Source organism: Diabrotica virgifera, chromosome 2, assembly GCF_917563875.1.
Source record: "Diabrotica virgifera virgifera chromosome 2, PGI_DIABVI_V3a".
Classification (NCBI taxonomy): domain Eukaryota; kingdom Metazoa; phylum Arthropoda; class Insecta; order Coleoptera; family Chrysomelidae; genus Diabrotica; species Diabrotica virgifera.
In genome coordinates, this window is record NC_065444.1 from 95,354,989 (window position 1) to 95,374,696 (window position 19,708).

Consider the following 19,708-nt stretch of genomic DNA (forward strand, 5'->3'; position numbering starts at 1 on the left):
CGAAAGATGGCATATAGAAAAAACTATATTGTTTTGTTCAAAAATGACTTTCTCTAATGTTCTAAATACCTAATAAAACAATTTGACGTAAAATTACATTGAAAGGTTGCATCCGTTGTGTCCCATTAGACATAATATATTTGCCGGGTGGGACGGTGACGGCTTCTACCGTCATAGTTTTTTTTTAGTAAAGTCACTTAATTTTAAGCAGTTTAGTCATTTCTAAAAATTTGAGTTCAAAATATTCCATAGTATAATAGATAATCAAGTGCGTTGGTTTGGTCGAAAAAACGTTAGTTGGTGTCCGTCAATGCGTTAAAAATATACAATAATTATTCGTATGGGCATTTTTGATATTGCAGTTTTTCCATTTAACTGTTTTAAATTTAATGAAACAACATATAAACTAATAAATAATTTATTAACAAATTATCCAGCATAATATCTTAATTATTTAACGCTGCCAAAAAGACCAAAAAGACATACGATGCATTGAAAACTTGTACTGGTATCAGAGAGCACAATTAAAAATAAGATTTTTTAATTAAAATTATATGTTAAATAAGTTTAAAATAAATAAATTTTATGTGCTACACTTATTTGAAAAATCAAGACCGGTGCTGCAACATATATTTAAGCAAAGCTTGATCTGACCACTTGGACCGATAAAATGGCGCAAGGTCACAGAATCTGTCTGACAGCTAAACAATGAAATTTATTAAATAGTCCGTTCTTTAACGGTAAAATATTGCAAAACCTCTAAATTTTAAAGAACCGCTTGGATTGACATGAAATTTGGCATACACATAGCTAACAAGTCAAAGAAAAAAAGTGATATTGTGCCGATATGTGCTTTTGCCCTGGGGGTGGTTTTCACCCCCTCTTGGGGGTGCAGAAATATTCGTCCAAAGAAAGTCAGGAAATGAATAAACTGGCTAATTTTAAGTAACTTTTGTTCTATAGAGTTTTTCACTAATAGTCCTGTCGCCAGGGGGGGTACAACGGCCTCGTTAATTCAGATGGACTTACTCAAGTTTTTTTTATGTATTTTGACCCGTAGAACACGAATTTTTTGGGTAACAGTTGATCCGGATGTCGATAAGATTGTTATAGACCAAGAACTTGAGGAATCAAATAACAGCGATTTTTGGCAAAACAAAACAATATTTTGTATTTTTTGGGCCATTTTAAGTAAAAAATATTTCTACAAGTTTTTTCGTAGGATGCACAGTTTTCGAGATAAACGCGGTTGAACTTTAAAAAAATCGAAAAATTGCAATTTCTGTACCCGAATAACTTTTGATTAAAAAATAAAATAGCAAGTCTGCTTACCGCATTTGAAAGTTTAAGTCAAATTATATCGGTTTTGATTATTTGCATTGGTAAAAATTTATTTTTTTATTGTTTAACAAAGCTATAAACACGTAGGGTTTCCCGTGCTTTTACATGCGTTTTACCGCATGTAACGTAGAAATAGTCTTGATTGCACTAGTACCTATTCTACCTACTCGTTCGATTTTAAATGAGAAATCATAGAAACATCACTCACGCACTAGTTGTTTGTAGCTTTGTTTAACAATAACACAATAAATTTTTAGCAATGCAAATAATCAAAACCGACATAATTTGACTTGAACTTTCAAAGGCGCTAAGCAGAATTGCTATTTTATTTTTTAATCAAAAGTTATTCGGGTTTAAAAATTGCAGTTTTTCGATTTTTTGAAAGTTCAACCGCGTTTATCTCGAAAACTGTGCATCCTACTAAAAAACTTGTAGAAATATTTTTTGCTTAAAATGACCCAAAAAATACAAAATATTGTTTTGTTTTGCCAAAAATCGCTGTTATTTGATTCCTCAAGTTCTTGGTCTATAACAATCTTATCGACATCCGGATCAACTGTTACCCAAAAAATTCGTGTTCTACGGGTCAAAATACATAAAAAAAACTTGGGTAAGTCCATCTGAATTAACGAGGCCGTTGTACCCCCCCTGGCGACAGGACTATAAGTCAATACTTTTCGAGTTATTTGGCAGTGAATATGTTCATTTTTTCAACAAAATAACCACACTTTTAGACGGTCTTTCGCAAATAACTCAAATAGTAAGTATTTTGTCGAAAAAACATTGATAGCAAAAATATAGCCTGTAAAAAATTTAAAAAAAAATGGTGTATATATCACGTCTCTAGACCTAGTAGAGTTATTGCTAATGAAAAATAGGTTCATATTCGTCAAATTCCAAATGGAATAATTTAACGTGAAATAACCAAAAATGAAGCACATTTCGGGGAAAACTCATTACAACTTATTTAAAGTGTTTAAAAAAAGCTTCATTTTTGTTTTATAAAAAAAATTTCTAGCATCAAAATTAAACAAGTTACGCTCAAAATAAAGTTAGTCCCTTTTGTTTTTGGTAAATAATCGAGAAAATCACCCCCTAATTAGTATCTTAAGTGAACTTAATCGTTACGACTTCACAAGTTTCTTGACTCGTGTATATATTGTTTATATGATCTGTAAGTTTCATCGGTTCCAAGTCCTTATTATTGAAAGGGCTGTAGTTAAAAGGGGTTGAACGAGTCACTGATTACGAATGTATGCAAATTTAGAAACACCAAATCTTAATCAATTTTTGTCTAACAGACAAACAAAAAAATACATGATATTCAAAAAAGCAAATCTGACTTTTTCTGCTTTTCGAGATTTTTGGTATCTCTAACAATTTTCAAGTTATTTTGAAAAGAAGCATATTTTTCAAAATTTAAATTTTTTAAAATTTTACTTTGAATCCAAATTTTTTCAAAAATAAGCACTTTGAACCGATGAAACTTACAGATCATAATATAAACACAACATAAGTAAAATAATTTGTGGAGCGGTAACGATTAATTTCATTTAAGTTGCTAATTAGAGGGTGGTCTTCCCGATATTTTTTTGCAAAAACAAAAGGAACCAACTTTATTTTGAGCGTAACTTGCTTAAATTTAATGCTAGAAACTTTTTGTAAAAACAGAAATAAAGATTTTTTTAAACACTTTAAAAAGGTTAAAATGGGTTTTCCCCAAAAAGTGCTTAATTTTTTGGATATTTCACGTCGAAATATTCTATTTGAAATTTGGTGAATATGAATCTATTTTTCATTGGCTATAACTTTGGTTCTACGAGATCCAGAGACCTAACGCGTACACTATTTTTTTTACTTTTTTATAGGCTATATTTTTGCTAAGAACGTTTTTTTCGACAAAATACTTACTTTTTGAGTTATTTGCGAAAAACCGCCTAAAAATGTGGTTATTTTGTTGAAAAATGAACATATTCACTCGCAAATAACTCGAAAAGTGTTGACTTGGCGAAAAAGCTCTATAGAACAAAAGTTACTTAAAATTAGTCAGTTTACCCATTTCCGGACTTATTTTGGACATATATTTTTTCACCCCCAAGAGGGGGTGAAAGTCACCCCCAGGGCAAAAGCACACATCGGCACAATATCACTTTTTTTCTTTGACATGTAAGCTATACGTATGCCAAATTTCATGTCAATCCAAGCGGTTCTTTAAATTTTAGAGCAAAAACCGTGAAAGAATGGACTAAAAGTGCACCTTCGGGTTGTTCGGTGTCATGGCCACGTTAATGTCATTACTTGTCAGATATTTTTCTTTGTTTTGGTTTACTCTAAAAGTAATACAGTCAAACCCGCTTATTATAGTCGGTTCGCTAAACTCAGACGCAACTGGCTAGATATTTTAGTCGGTAATTTTTTTGTTTTTTGCCAATTTTGAAAAAATTGGCAAAATTACCAACTATTTAGTAATTATTAACTATTTAGTAATTATTAACTATTTAGTAATTATTAACTATTTAGTAATTATTTTTTGCCAATTTTACTAAAATTGGCACGACTGGCCGACTAAAATATCTAGCCAGTTGTGTCTGAGTTTAGCGAGCAGACTATACGCTGTGAGCTCGTACGTAGAGGGGATATTTATAAATTCGCGAGCGCCAGTAGTGGCAAGTCTGTAAACTTTTACCGGAAATTTGACATAAATTTCAAAGTGATTATATTAAAATTAAAAACATTAATTATAAAAAATATTAGTTGGTCAAAGCTGTGGTATATATTTTTACCTTAAATATACTTACGTTTTAAATACTGAATTTACGTTTTTTTAATGTTCCGTATAATAATATGTAATTATAAATTCTTAGCGCCATCTACACGATAATTGTGAAAGTATCCAAAGTAAGAAATAAATATTTCATCATTAGAACGTCAAATTGATTAGCAAAATCTTAAAAAAATCTATTACAATTTAATTACTTTTTAGCGTTGTAAATATTAAGGGATAACAATTAAATAATAAATTTAAAAATTACCGGTGAAAGTTGAATTAGTAATCCGCCAGGAGCGACACCAGCGAAGCTCGCACCGGTTTAAGGCTGTTCCTCACGATTCTGAGCATAGCTAAATTCCAATGTAAAAGTTTAAACAAAATAACGCAAAAACTATGGCAGATATTGAGATAATTCTTTTTTATATGAAAGGTATTAAAAAGTTCTAGTGCACTATTTGCTTATCAATTATTAAATTGATTAAACAATATGTTTTTTTTTTAACTTTTTTGCTTAAAATTAACGTAAAAAAATTTAAATTTAAATACGGCACTAGAGAATTTTTCCCACTTTCCGAATCTGTTTTTGTTTTTTACATAAAGTGTAACACAAAGCAGCTATTTTGTTTAAAACTTTTTTAAAAATCTCAAAGTTTTGCTAAAAGGTATCTCTTTCGGCCGTCATTCTGTCCTTGTTGTCGATATCCAGCCGGCGGCCAGCCAGCAGGTAAAGAAACCCTGTCGGTAGGATTATCAATAATGTTATTACAGGTACGAAAACGAATTAGTGCTTATGAATGGACAAAGATTATTTAGACTTTTGACAAAATTTTTATTATAATTTTTATTTCAAAACACCCTCTAAAGAAACATTACACAATTCTATATTTATAAATGTAATTTCATTTTATCGATCTTGCTCATGATGCTACTCAAATTCTTATAATATGTGTTACTTATATAAACTTTTTCATTGTATGTATTATCATGTATAATATGATATGCATAATCGGTTTAGAACGTCTTTCGACGTTATCCGATCCCATTTTTCATTCAATTCGGCTGTTCCATTGATCTTCTCTAAGTTCTTTGGATTTGGAGCTCATTGAGTTTCTTATTCTTTTCATCCATGTTCTCTTTAGACAAGGCGGAAACGGCTAGTTCGTTGGGAAAAATATTCCCATGGGATATTTTTGCATAATCACATTCGTGAGACATCCCAGAATAAGGTTCAGGAAGTCGCCCACGATAAAAGTGGGCCAATTTTTTTTTAACAATTTTTTTTTAATCAAGTTGCAAAAATCAATATTTTTGGCCCGGACTAATTTTTTTTAGCTTTTTTGGACCATTTTGGACAAAAAAGGTCTCTTATAATTTTTCTCTAAAGTTGATCTTTTTCGAGTTATAAGCAAGTTAAAATTTGAAAAACGCGAAAATGGCCATTTTTAAGACTTAATAACTCGGTCAAAAATTATTATTTTGAAAGTCAGAAAGTGACTAAGTCAAAGTTTAAAGTCGCCGTTACATGATCCTGAAGAAATCTGTGTCATTAATTTACTACTAAGCTGTTATTTTTAATTAATAACAATGAGTGGTTACATCGTATTGACGCTGCTGTAAATGTGAGTGCGAGTAAGATGCACAATTGGACTGCTGGAATGGCTTCTCTCTCGCACTCAGCATTTAAAGCCCCGCACACGTGCATGGCGCGTATTATTATTACTTAAAAATAACAGCTTAGTAATAAAATAATGACAAAAATTTCTTCAGGATCTTATAGGGGGGGCTTTAAACTTTAATTTAGTCATATATTTACCTTCATAATAATAGCTTTTAACCGAGTTATTAAGCCTTGAAAATCGCCATTTTTCGTTTCTTTCAATTTTAAATTGCTTATAAGTCAAAAACGATCAACTTTAGAGAAAAATTATAAGAGACCTTTTTTGTCCAAAATGGCCCAAAAAATTAAAGAAAAAATTGTTCGGGCCAAAAATATTGATTCCTGCAATTTGATTAAAAAAAAATTGTTGAAAAAAAATTGGCCCACTTTTCACGTGGGCGACTTCTTGAACCTTATTCTGGGATGTCTCACGAATGTGATTATGCAAAAAAATTTCATGGGAATATTTTTCCCTTCGAACCCGCCGTTTTCGCCTTGTCTACTTAGGTATTTCTCTCTTCTGTATTCCTGTAGGTGTCAATGCAATTACTTGTTTCGGGAGTCTACTGTTTTTCATTCGTTGGACATTTCCGAACCATTTGAGCTGCTTTCGTTTTATGTCATCCATGACTGTACCTTGTATTCTCATGCGTGCTCTAATTTCTTCATTTCTTATCCTCTCCCGTTTCGAAATTATGGCACTACAGCCCAAATTGAGCCCTGGACTCCTTTATTTTTTGCCTCCACCCTTGCCTGTCTATGGCTGCTCTTCTCCATACACGGACTCCTAAAAGGACTTGTGCGTCGCTGTTTACTATGTCTTCCCAGCGCTTTCTTGGCTTTCCAACCAGTCTCTTTCCCTGCATTCTAGCATTCTGTGCTCTTTTTGGTCGCCTATCCTCTCCCATTCTTATCACATGTCCGGCCCATTGCAATCTTTGTATTCTAATGAAGTCTGACAGGGGTGTTTCCTCATAACGTTGATAAAGCTCGTTGTTGTATGTACTTCTGAAGATTCCATTTTCCCTCACAGGTCCTAGTATCCTCCTCAGTACTTTCCTTTCGAATGTGTCGAGCTTGTTTTTGGATGTTTCTTTCAGGACCCAGGCTTCACTGCCATAGCATGTTATTGGTCGAATTAAGGTTTTATAGATTCTCATCCTTGTATTTCGGTGGACACTTTTTGACCGAAATATATGGGAGAGGGCAAAATAAGCTCTGTTTGCCTGCGTTATTCTCTTCCGTATTTCTCCATCTTCGGATCCGTCGGCATATATTCAATTTCTACTCCCAGGTATGTAAACTTTCAACCGTTTCAATGTCATCTTCATGTATAATGTTTTGTGGGATTATATTTCTTCTCGTCTGAGTCATTATTTTTGTTTTTTCTGTGTTAATTTCGAGACCTTAGCGAAGTACTTAGCATTCGTCTTATTACATCCATTTCCGCGGCTTCTGTCTTTCTTATATTTCTCTCTGTTAATCGCCTCATTTCACAATCGTATAAAAGCATGCTTTTTACCAGTTTCATAGATATTAAATTATATCTTTTCTGTTATTTTCTTGTTCCAGAGAAAGGCATCCTATAGCTTTTTTTTTGCTTTTCTTTGTTTTGTACATTGAGGAAATTTATGCCGCTTTCCATTAGCTGGGAACGGGATATCCATTTATACACATATTAACAATTTTTGTAATCAGTCGAACTAGTTTTTTGGTGCCACATATAAGGAGTTCAGTTCGTCGTCTATTGATTCAATGGAATCACCTTGCTTAGCAGTTTTCTGTAGACTTTATTAGACTGAGAAATGCCGCAAAACAATCCGAGGAATAAATGAGGATAAAACAAAATATATAGCTACAACATGAACGGGACAGAGAGGCAGAATAGGGCAAAACGTTACAATGCACCAGAACAACTTTGAAAGGAAAGGGTTCATCAGTTTAAACATTTGGAAGCTACGATCACATCTGATAATAAAATTACTCATAAACAATGATTAACAACAAAATACAAAGTGCCAATCGTTGTTGCGTTACAAAAAATATTGAAATTAGATTATGTATCCAGTTGTACGAAAATAAGCATCTACCATTCTGTAATAAGACCTAAATGACGAATGCCTGTGAAACATGGACAATAACAAAACTTAAAAATCGCAGAAAGAAGAATATGGAGCAGTAAAGAGCAATATCCTTATATGGAGCAGTTAAGGATGGCACCAGAGAACTTTAGACAGTGAGAACCAACCAAGAATTGAAAGAATTATATAACCAACCAGATCCTATATAGTTAAAATAATAAAGTCACAAAGACTTATATGTCTAGGATATGTCAAGAGGCAAGAGTATCGTGTCGCCACATTCTCAACATTTCACAAAAATGTATTACATTTCCAAGGCTTAATCAAAGTTAAAATTAAGACAGCAAATTTGTCCTTAAAAAAAATAACCTACAAACAAAATAAAAATATAAGACATTATGTATAAAAAAACCCGACTCAGCAATACCGTGACCTCAAAATATCATGCTGTACCTATCTAATTTTGTTTTATTTAAAAATTTGAAATCTAAATTAATATTGTTCTCGAAAATATAACTGCACGTTTCTACAATAATTTACAATGTACATTCTAATTACCTACCCATAATCAGTACCGGCGCTAGGGTATAAGGCGCCCGCCTGCAAAACTAGCATGGGCGCCCTTCGGTTTCTTTAAATTAGTATTTTGTAAGTATAATACCAGCAGAAAAAAAGCTCATTTTGGCGCCCACCAAACAGGGGCGCCCGCCTGCATCGCATCCCTTGCAGGCCCGTTATCGCCGGCCCTCATAATCCAACTGAAGAAAAGAATGACCACAAGTTAATCGTTTTATTGTTTAGCTTCTTAACTGCCACCAGGGGGTATCCGGTTTGTCTATTGGCTCGATAACAGGTGAACAGAATTTTTGATCTGGGCTTTCTGCACGTAAACATTTACTGTAGAAAGAAATTTTTGAGAGAGAGGATATTCACAGTTATGAGTTTCGAGTTATGATTTAGAAGGAATGGCCTTAAGGAATAAAAATTTGAGGTCCCGAAACGTTTCTACTAGCTACCAATGATCGGTTATTAGAATATCCCGGTTATAGGAATAGTTTTGATTGGCACGAAAGCTATTCCAATAAGCGGGTTCGACTGTATCTATAATTCTTTATTCTAAATGATGTCAATCGGATTTCATCAATAGGGCTTTTTATTCACAGTCATTTGTTTCGAGCTTCTGTCATGTGTCATATAATATTAATATATCTACGTCGTACGTTATTGGTATATACCAATGATTCAAACCGAAGACATATGACGTAGATACATTAATATTATGTGACACATGACAGAAGCTCGAAACAAATGACAATCGATGAAAAGCCCTATTGCCGAAATATATTAATCATATGCCAAAATATTTGGTAATGTTAACGAAAATAATGATATTCCATATAACATCAGACATCAACTCTAGAATAGGGAACTTGCATAAATTTTTAAATATTAAAATAATAAGTAAGTAAAACATAAGGTAACATGATCTTAAAACGCTTGCATGCGAAGAAAACAAATATTTTTAGCCGGTACGCTAATTACGACGCTTTAAAAATGCTATAAAATTCAAATATCTTAGGAGGCTCTTGAACCTCCTTCTATTGGTCTGACGTCAGATGCCACGGTCAACCGGGCTAGCAGTCGGAAACAACGCGATTAGGTATTACGGGTATATTATATTTTAATCGTATTTATAAATGGAAATTACCAGCTATTATTTGTATTCTTGCATAGTTCTACGATCAGTTTATTTACTTTAAAGTGAAATTTATAAATCTTTAGAAATTACTAATGTGTTTATAACGTATTACTCACGAGGGGTTTTCAAAAGAAAGTGATTAAGTACAATAGTACATTTTAATACTCTTTAATTGAAAATTCCTAGGTATAATTATAATTGAATTATAACTGAGTTCACTCTATCGAGATTCACTTTGACAGTATTTGACACTGACGTTGTGACGTTCTTCTTCTTCTTTTTGTTTTTGGTTTCGCTGCAAGGCGATTACCAGCACGATTTATAGGCGACCTTGACGTGTCTGGCTCTAAGCCAAAATCGCTGACTATGTTCTTGTAAGGAAGCTTTTGATGAGGTGTGATGATTATAATTAAATGAGATTAATTGGGTCAGGTTAAGTATGATTAAAAATTAAAACATAAATTAAATGACAAATAGAAACATATAACACGAATACATATAAACAGTTGAGCCTTGCAATTTGTAAGCTTATTTTGTTAATTGCTAGAAAACGCAATGCAGTTTATAAGCTTATTTGGTTAATTGCAAGAAAACGCATAATTACATTGACTGATTCTTCCGTTAAGGAACTTAGAATATTGTATATAGAGAGCGGTGTTTTGAAGTTCATGGAAATGAATTTTTTGTATATATCAAAATTAGGAATCACATTAATCGGGCATTCAAAAAAGATGTGGTTTAGATCCTCGAGGCGACCACATTCACAAAAAGGATTATCTTTTATCAAATACTATGGACTATGGTCCATAGTATTTGCTTTTATATTCATTTTATACAGATGTTGTTTTGTTAAACAATGGCCTGTGCGCATTCTAACGTTGTGACATTAGTAATTTCTTTTTTGAAAAGTTCAGTTGTCAGAAGTGACTGGAAATTACTACAAAACCAACGCACCTGCTGATATCCAATATTATTAATAGTAAACAGACATAAAAATAACATAAACCTTACGCCAATCAATAATTATTTATTTACACCATTATAATGTATTGATAACAAATGAGAAAATTATTTATTTTACAAAATATAAATATTTTGTAGAAATAAACTTCACAAAATTGTATGAGATTAGTAGACACTCCCACTATTTCTAATAATTCTTCTTTTTTAATGAAAGATTAAGTTGATTTGAGTTGATTTTAGCAGTTAATTGTGTGAGGTAGGAATTTTTTTGTGTTGTATGTTTCCCCCACCCCCTCATTTATGTATGTTTGGTTTCCTATTCTCAGTGTTCCCAGACCTACTGATCTTGATCCTCGTCTACTGATCTACTGATGGCATCCGTAAACCTACTGAAATACAAAAAATTACTAAAATACTCAAAATCATCGTATTTTAATAGAGGGATTCGGTAAATTTAACGAAAAATCGGTTGAATCCACCGATTTTTTGAGGCATCTGGTTGCCTTCCCCCTAATTCTACTGATTTTTCGGGGTGACATCTAGTTGTCTATGTATAAACTAAATTACTCCACCAGCTGAATCTACCAATTTTCGAGGCGACCTGATACTACTGAAATCTACTGATCTTTCGAAAAGCGACACCTACTGATCGTCAAAAAATTCATCTGTCTGGGAACACTGAATGTGTCAAAAAAAATCTGGCGAGAGCGAATGTAGTTTATTATTTATGTTCATGTCTTAAAAGTAGTTCCCCAATCAGCAATCAGCTTAGTTTCAAACTGAAATTGATAAAGTTGAGTGCTACTTTGTAAAGAGTTTAAAACGCGTAATATGACGGACGAGGGAAGTATAAGTACTATAAGTAGGCACTTTTCATGAAACGATAACTAATATTTTTTTTAAGTAGAAAATAGGTACCTAATTAGATAAATACTTACATCAAAATGATCCTCACAGACATAAAGACCTATGCTTTTTTGTGAAATATCCTTTTTATCTCGCCTGCATGCCTTTAGCCATTTTAATCGACGTTTTGGTTCTTTAGGTAGAGTAAAAAAATGTTTGTTGGATGTTCTGACAGTTGTGCTTTTGCATCCCGGCACTATACAGTACTTATATTGCGCAGATTTGTTTTCCATTTTGATAAAGTATATTACACACTAAATACACTAAATACAATAACATAAATACCGAGCAAACGTCACAGTTATTCGACACGCACAACTGGCAATGGCAAACTGCAAAACTGCATTCAAAGCAAGCAGCAAGCCCACCGATCGAACGGGCGAAAACGATAAGAGTGGCCTGTGACGTCAGACTGTCAGACCCAAGCTCGCGCCATAGTTTTTTTGCTTATACGAATCAGCAGTTAGTTCACTTTGGTTCACTCTAGTTTTTATGCGGTTGCTTCGCTAGCAGAAACTCCTGGCTGCTGCGCAGTAGACTAGGAGGAAAATGTGTGCTGTTGCAAGATTTAAAATATTCCGATAAAGAATACATTCCAAAATTATAATAAAATAATTATTATTATCGATTTTTTTCAGAAAGCTGAAAATTAAATTCATAAATGGTAAATCCTTTATGTACACACTTTATAAAATTTGAAAAATAATATTTTCTAATTATTGATTGTTGATTGAATATATCGATACCTTTTTGGCATAGTAACGTAAGTCACCAAAAACGTTTTTGTAGAAAAACCATGTTTTTAATTTAACCTGGTTAAGCTTATTGAAATTATACAAAATTTACCAGGGTGTTTTTTGAGGTCTACAGTTTAATAAAGAACAATATTTTTTAAAGTTTTTGTATAGTTTTAGCGGTTAATTGATACTTAAGTTATTTTACGGGTTCTAAAACCTTGAGTCTTGATAAAAAATGTAACGTAAGCACACACATACGTTACTTTGGCGGGAAATTGTAGCACTCAAAGTAATTTGGAAAGAATTACAAACAATCGTTTATTATAAGAAACACAAAATAACGTTACAACAATTAATTAAGTAAAAAAGGTAAAATATTTGACATGGAAAAAACTAAAATTTAGTTATATAGCATTGTTTACGTATATTGAGTATTTTTAGAGTTATTATCAAAAGAAAATGAAACTTACGATTATTTTAAAAATCTGATTTTTTTAAATTACACTTTTTATTTTCAAAAATATGCATTCTAAACCGGTTAAACTTGTTGGAATAATTACTTATACTAATATAAAGAAATTCTTGTAAGGATTACTATACATTTTTAATTTTTGTGAAAATGGGATATGTTTTATTTTTCACTTTTTCCTAAAAAATTCGAAAGAGTTCCCTTATTTTCATCATAACTTGCTTAATTTTGAAGCTATTAACTTCTTCTCCAGCTCATTTGATAGATATTCTGAAGTACCTTGACAAGTGCTTAACAGGTATATTTGATAAAGTGCATCGTTTTCCCGTTATTTAAGCTTGAATACTTAGATTTGAGTATTCGTCGAAAATAATATACACTCAATTACCCATCACTCACTTTGAATTAACATTAGTTTAGTTCTTTAAGTAAGGGGTGTATTTATTTTTGTTTATTATCTTGATTTCGTCAATACTAACTATTGATAATTTCGTCAATAATAACTATTTTGTAAAAGCTTATAGTTTTTGAGTTATACGTGAAAAATAACTTTAAAATGAGCATTTTTTTATGAAAAAATAAAATCTTTGATATTTAATAACTCAAAAAGAAAATTTATTTTAATAACGTTATATATCAAATTTGGCTTAGAATTTGTCCCTCTATCGACTTATGGTATTGTTTTTAATAAAATAATTTTCACCCCCGAGAAGGGGTCCACCCCCAGGATAAAAGCGCAAGTTTGCATCCTGTCACCTTTATTCCTTGAGGTATCTTCTAATTACTCACTAATTTTCATGAAAATCGATGAAGGTTCAACGAAATCGAAGGTGAAAGCTTCAGTGACTGCACTATTCTATTTAAATCAGAATAGAAACATGCAAGCAATATTTCTTTATTTCTAACCGTTTTCTTGATACAAGAGTTGAAATTGATAATTTTACAATTTTTAACTTATTTTTTCACAAACATTTTACATTTTCATATCAAAATTTACAAAGATTTTTTAACAAACAATTCAACCAAATTTTTTCTTAGGCTGTCAAAATAATTTGTAATAAATAAACAAAATTAAATATGAAAAGGAGTTTTACAGGTTCATAATGTTGGTTAAGGTTTCGAGTTTTTTGAAATATAACTACAAAAACATGTTTTTCGTTATAACTTACCTAAAATCAATCATTTAGTTGATTGTAGCATGAATCTGTCACTGTCGTAAGCCAAACACTGACTGCGAAAATCTGACGTAAGTAACAGAAACCGACCGGTACTTACGTTATTATGGCGGTAAACGACGTTTGCTTACGTTATTATTATGGAAATAGTGCTAAAGTTACGTTTCTTTTGCGGGTATGATTAAAAAAATTCTGGACATACGTTTTTAAAATAGTTAAAAAAAAAAGGTTTAAAGCAATTCTAGGCTTACTACACTTTGACAGTACCTTCTAAACACTAATAGCGTTAGTTTAATGGAAAAACATTATTTTCGCCAAAAATGTCACTTACGTTACTTTGCCAAAAATGTATCGATATTCAAACAATTAATCAGAAGTAACTCTCTCAATTGATTACATTTGGCAACAGTGAGTAGACTTGTATATTCCAAACATAACTCAAAACATAACCTTATAAAAATTTTAGTTGTTAAAAACTTGTTAAAAATGTTAAATGAGTTATTTATTATTGTTTTCTTATATTTTGCAATTGTTAAGCTGGTTTACTTCGAATTTACAAGGCATATTGTAATAGGCATTATTTACCATTACTTTGGTATTTCTCCAGCTTTCTACAAGAAGTTTGGTGATTTTGAATTGGGATTATGATGAATTCAACCCAAAGGAAATACATAATGTGAATATTTTATGTGGAAAAGTTCCAGACACCATAAAAATTTGAGTTTCTTCCTGTTCCCATGGATGAAAATGGGTAAGAACGTATATTCTATCATTGACATAATTTTTGAGGGGCTTTCGTCATTGATTATAAACACACACATGGGTGTTTATAATCAATGCTTTCGTTTTAGGCATAGATATATTATACTCTAGATTGCGCCTTACGATCTTAAAATGGGTGACGGTTGCGACAGAGATAAATGAGCCTATTTGGTCGGTAGTCTCTTTCTAATTCAAGGGGAGTATCGACGACGTCACTATCCTACTCTATCGACGAGTATTTTAGATGATTTGACAGTTCGAGCGGATGGCGACGAGAACTGGTCGTTTGTCTTCGGACGTGGATAATCCTGGTTCGAATCCCATACCAATCTTTACTTTTTTTATTTTTTATTTAATCAATATTGCGTTTATTAGATATTATTATATCTCTAAAATAAATCTAAGCAAAGAAATATATAACAAATAAGAAAAACTGTGTAGGTACCTATAGATTTTTAAAAATATAAAAGCCAATGTTATTTTTTTAATAAGTTAATGGTACAATAGTATAAAGTAATTGTTAAAAATATTCGTACAAATTACCAATAATTAATATCAACATAATGTACCATCATCGATTTATTAATTGAAACGGTCATTTCAAAAACAACACGAGACACGAGTCACATATTCCTAATTTTACAGAAGAGCAAAGAAAACTACCTATATAGTCGAAAGATGGATGAAATGGATGACATCAAAATTCAGAGTTATATTGTAGTTTTGTTCCTAATGTTTTTACTGGACTGGTGTCGTTTTTGCACACAACGTTTATCTTAAAGGAGTCTATTCCTCTCAAAAAGTTAGTTTCTGAAAATTGTGGACTTTGCTGTTTTTGAAATGACCGATTCAATTATAAGTAATTAGACATTATTTTTATTTATGAAACTATTATTACAATTTTTTAAAAAGGTAGAAGCAATACAAACCTTATTCATGTCATTCGAATAAGGCCGAATTTATATTAATAACGAATGACTTATTTTACAAATAATTATGTATTCCAATATTAACTTACTATACATACATTTATTATCTGCTAGATTTACTTAGGTCCATTTTTCAGATGTAAAAATATCTAATAAACGCAATATTGATTAAATTAAAAATAAAAAAGGTAAAGTTGGTATGGGATTCGAACCACGATTATCCATGTCCGAAGACCAAAGACCATTTCTCGTCACCACCCGCTCGAACTGTCAATACATAATACTCGATAAAGTGGGATAGTCACGTCATCGATATTCCCCTTAAATTAAAAAGAGACTACCGACCAAATAGGCTCATTTATCTCTGTCGCAACCGTCACCCATTTTAAGATCGTAAGGCGCAATCTAGAGTATTATAAATCTATGGTTTTAGGTTTGCAGAATGAAAAGAAATTGTTCAATGTAATAAACTTTTTATGAACAGTCCTCAATATTGTTACATTAACTTTGAAATATGCACTTTACATTCTGAGAAGCAGGCCTTTGCAGAAATGCTGAAAAGCGGTTGAAAAACAATGCAAAATAAAATAAACAAAATACATCTTGAGATTAAACATTCCAGTTGAAGGTGTGTTTTTTCGTAAACTGGAATGATAATTTTGTAATTCTGTAGGCACATCTATTGAGAAGTTACAACCAGTGGCAAAGTGCCTCAAGGGAATCTATGTATGACATTATAATTGGAGGTATGAGTATACGTTTCAAAATAATTGTCGGATTATTCTGAGAAAGTGTAAATTTTGGTCATGAATTTGGTACATAACCTCCGACGCCCCTAAGGGGCATAAGGAGTTTCGAGAAAGAAGAAGAAGAAGAATTTGGTACATAACTGTCTTTATCTAAACTCTAACAACCATTGACACCTGTTTTGAAAAACCATGTTTCTATAGTCCGTTCCACCTTGACTTTACAGTATAGGGAACATAGGCAATGCGTTATGAGTGTTTTTATCACAGTGATGCCGATTTTATCAAAAATAATTTTTAATCGAACATTTGAGAGATTAAATTAAAACTATTTTATAAAGGCAATCTACAATTTTAGGATTCATATTCGTAATAACTATAGTATATCAAATAAACTTAAACGCATACGAATCCTAAAATTGTAGATTGTCTTTATAAAACAGTTTTAATTTAATCTATCTAATGTTCGGTTACAAATTCTTTTTGATAAAATCGGCCTCACCCAGCTAAAAACTCTAATAAGTTCTGCATTCCCTATGTTCCCTATACTGTAAAGTCAAGGTGGGACGGACATTAGAAACCATTGATAACAAATATAGACGGTTACCTCTATAATTGTTTACATGCTGGTTTCATAAAGATGCTTCAAAAATCTATATGGGTCTTACTAGGCAGCACAGCCATGCCTTTAATAGCTTTTCCAATTATATTTTCAATATGCTTATTCTATTAAGATTGTGGGGTAAAAAGCCCACTAAATATTTGAGTTCATTTTTAGGTATCAGAATTGGCTCCACAGCCCATGGTGGGTCTTGGCCTGTTCCAGAATCAGCTTCCACTCCTTCCTATCCTTTGCATTGACTTTACAATTTCCAGCATGAATTTTTAGGTATATATGGGATTATAATATTGTGATAACGGCCAGATCTATGAAAGAATAGTATGTTGTTAAATTTGAAGGTTGTGGTGGCACTATTTATGAATATCTGATAATATTGGTTAATGTGAATGGGGTCCAAAATGGGGTTTAGGCTGTTATATAAAAAAAAACTAGGTCATCAGCATACGGAAGTAGGGTGACCTTATCTGGTATTAAATTATGTGAATAAGACGAATTAAATGTAAAACTCTATTTATTCTGCTAATCTTTATGATTTTAATATAAAATATATGTTATTCTTTCTAGGGACATCTCATCTGAAGGAATTACAATTATTTGCCAGTATGCCAAATGAATTTTCAACATCAGTCATACTTTCGTGAATTTATTGATGAAAATAAAACTAGGTACATGATTTATTATTTACTTCCAAGGGATTCTAAGATACTATGTGTAAAAAGTCCAATATGCAGTGATGAGCGTGCTAATAACCCGCAAAATATGGGATATAACGCTAAAGATGGGAAACATGGGATGCAGTCTGAAGTAAAAAGAGATGAAACTACTAGAGGTGGAAATTATCGATATAAACATATAAATTAATATAAAAATATATATAACATAGTTTATTATTATATATATATTACATAGTTTCCCACCTTTAGACGTATCAGATGAGTATGACAACTATCACTATGACAGGAGAATTTTATAAAATACTCCTGTCACAGATGTCTAAATGTGGGAAACTATGTAATGTTATTGTCGGCTAAGAGTGTTAAAACCTGCTAACTCCATTTTTCACTGTGAGTGATATTGGGGTAGTTTCTAGGTCTGTGTACCTTCATACACTGTCCCACAAGCCCGCTGGTTCCACTGTAGTTTAGAGATAGTTATTTCTAAACTACATTGGGGTCAGCCGGTTTGTGGGGTGGTGTATGAAAGTACACAGACCCAGAAACCAGCCCAATATCACTCAAAGTGAAAAATGGAGTCAGCAGGTTAAAACTCTTATCTGATGTTATGTTAATTTATTCGTTTATAACGATAATTTCCACTTCTACCAGTTTCATCTCTTTTTATCTCATAAGTTAATATGGTTTCCATCTTTTTCCATCTGTTCTCCATGAAATTTATGAGTTCATTTTTTGTACCTATTAAACTTTATTTTAAGGATGAATTTGAAATGCATTTAGGGAATATATCTGTAAAAAATAAAATGTGTATTGTAAAATTGAAATTCTCAAAATATAATTTATAATTCGAATGTATTATTATTTTTTTCCTCTATAGAAAAGTCCTCTTATTAGTTTCCTCATTAGCTCTTTTGACAAGACATCAGTACTTCGTTTTTTAGATTTCTCGCAAGGATTCAGATCCGGAAGATCCTGCGTAGACGCCAGTACTTACTTAATTACTTATTCCTCTTCACTCCATGCGGAGCATAGGGCATCAACTGTCTGCCTCCATTCTGTCTTATCCTTTGCATTGATCTTTATTTCTGTCCAGGTTTTCCCAATAGGGCTTTTCATTCACAGTCATTTGTTTCGAGCTTCTGTCATGTGTCAGATAATATTAATATATCTACGTCATACGTTATTGATATATACCAATGATACAAACCAAAGACGTATGGCGTAGATATATTAATATTATGTGACACATGACAGAAGCTCGAAACAAATGACAATCGATGAAAAGCCCTATAGGGCTTTTCATTCACAGTCATTTGTTTCGAGCTTCTGTCATATAATCTGTGTATATTAGTATTATACAACATATGACAGCAGCTCGAAGCAAATGACAATCGATGAAAAGCCCTATAGCATTAATTTCGTTTTCAACACTTCTTTTCCACGTTTCTACTGGTCTACCTGGTCTTCTCTTTCCATGCGGTGTATATTCTTCTAGGGCTTGCCTCGCTGTCTGTCAGGTCTCCTTAGTGTGTGCCCCATATCCAACTCCATTTCCTTTTGCATATTATCTTAGATATACATAGGTTTCTAGTTAGTTCTTGTCCATAGCTCTTGGTTTGATAAACGGTTTGGCCAGTAAATGTTAAGAATCTTCCTTAGGCATTTATTTATGAATACCTGCATCTGTCCAATACACTTTCCAAGTTTCTGCTCCATATATAGTAATACAGTCTTCACGTTGCTGTTGAATAGTTTTTCGGTTTTAATTGTCATCTGATGTGAAGACCACATTTTCCTTAGCATATTGAATGCGTTTGTAGCGTAGACGCCAGTATTGTACTATTTATTTTTGTACTAAGACAAATCACAGAAAAGGCCATCGAGTACAATAAACCAGCATATCTATGTTTTATAGACCTGACAAAGGCTTTCGATCGCGTCCAAGTCGAAGACGTTTTACACTTACTGTATAGAAGAGACATGCCAATCAATATACGAACCATCGAAAACATCTATTTCCATAATCGAATACAGGCAAAGATAAATGGAAAACTAACACAGTTTGTACAAAGCCGAGTCAGACAAGGTAACCCGTTAAGCCCACTGCTGTTTAATGTATCTAATAATGGACGAAATAATAGAAGCAGTATATAAAGGTCATGGTTACAGAATGGGGA

General features: G+C 32.3%; 1 protein-coding gene and 1 long non-coding RNA gene across 3 annotated transcripts in view; one reads left to right on the top strand and one right to left on the bottom strand.

The window, feature by feature from the left end:
- Positions 1-12,114, bottom strand: part of LOC114330392 (zinc finger protein 345-like) — a 177,946-nt gene extending 165,832 nt beyond the window's left edge. Inside the window, exon 1 of one of the 2 annotated variants that reach the window (XM_050643881.1) lies at positions 11,450-12,114. In XM_050643881.1, coding sequence (XP_050499838.1) covers positions 11,450-11,650 — 201 coding nt within the window. In that variant the 5' untranslated portion in view covers positions 11,651-12,114. The remainder of the gene's footprint in view (positions 1-11,449) is intronic. The other variant, XM_050643879.1, reaches the window with a different exon arrangement.
- Positions 12,115-14,158: 2,044 nt separating this feature from the next.
- On the top strand, positions 14,159-18,382 carry LOC126880147 (uncharacterized). Its single transcript, XR_007696452.1, has 2 exons — positions 14,159-14,549; positions 17,422-18,382. It is a non-coding gene; the product is annotated as an uncharacterized LOC126880147 (long non-coding RNA).
- Positions 18,383-19,708: the final 1,326 nt, after the last annotated feature.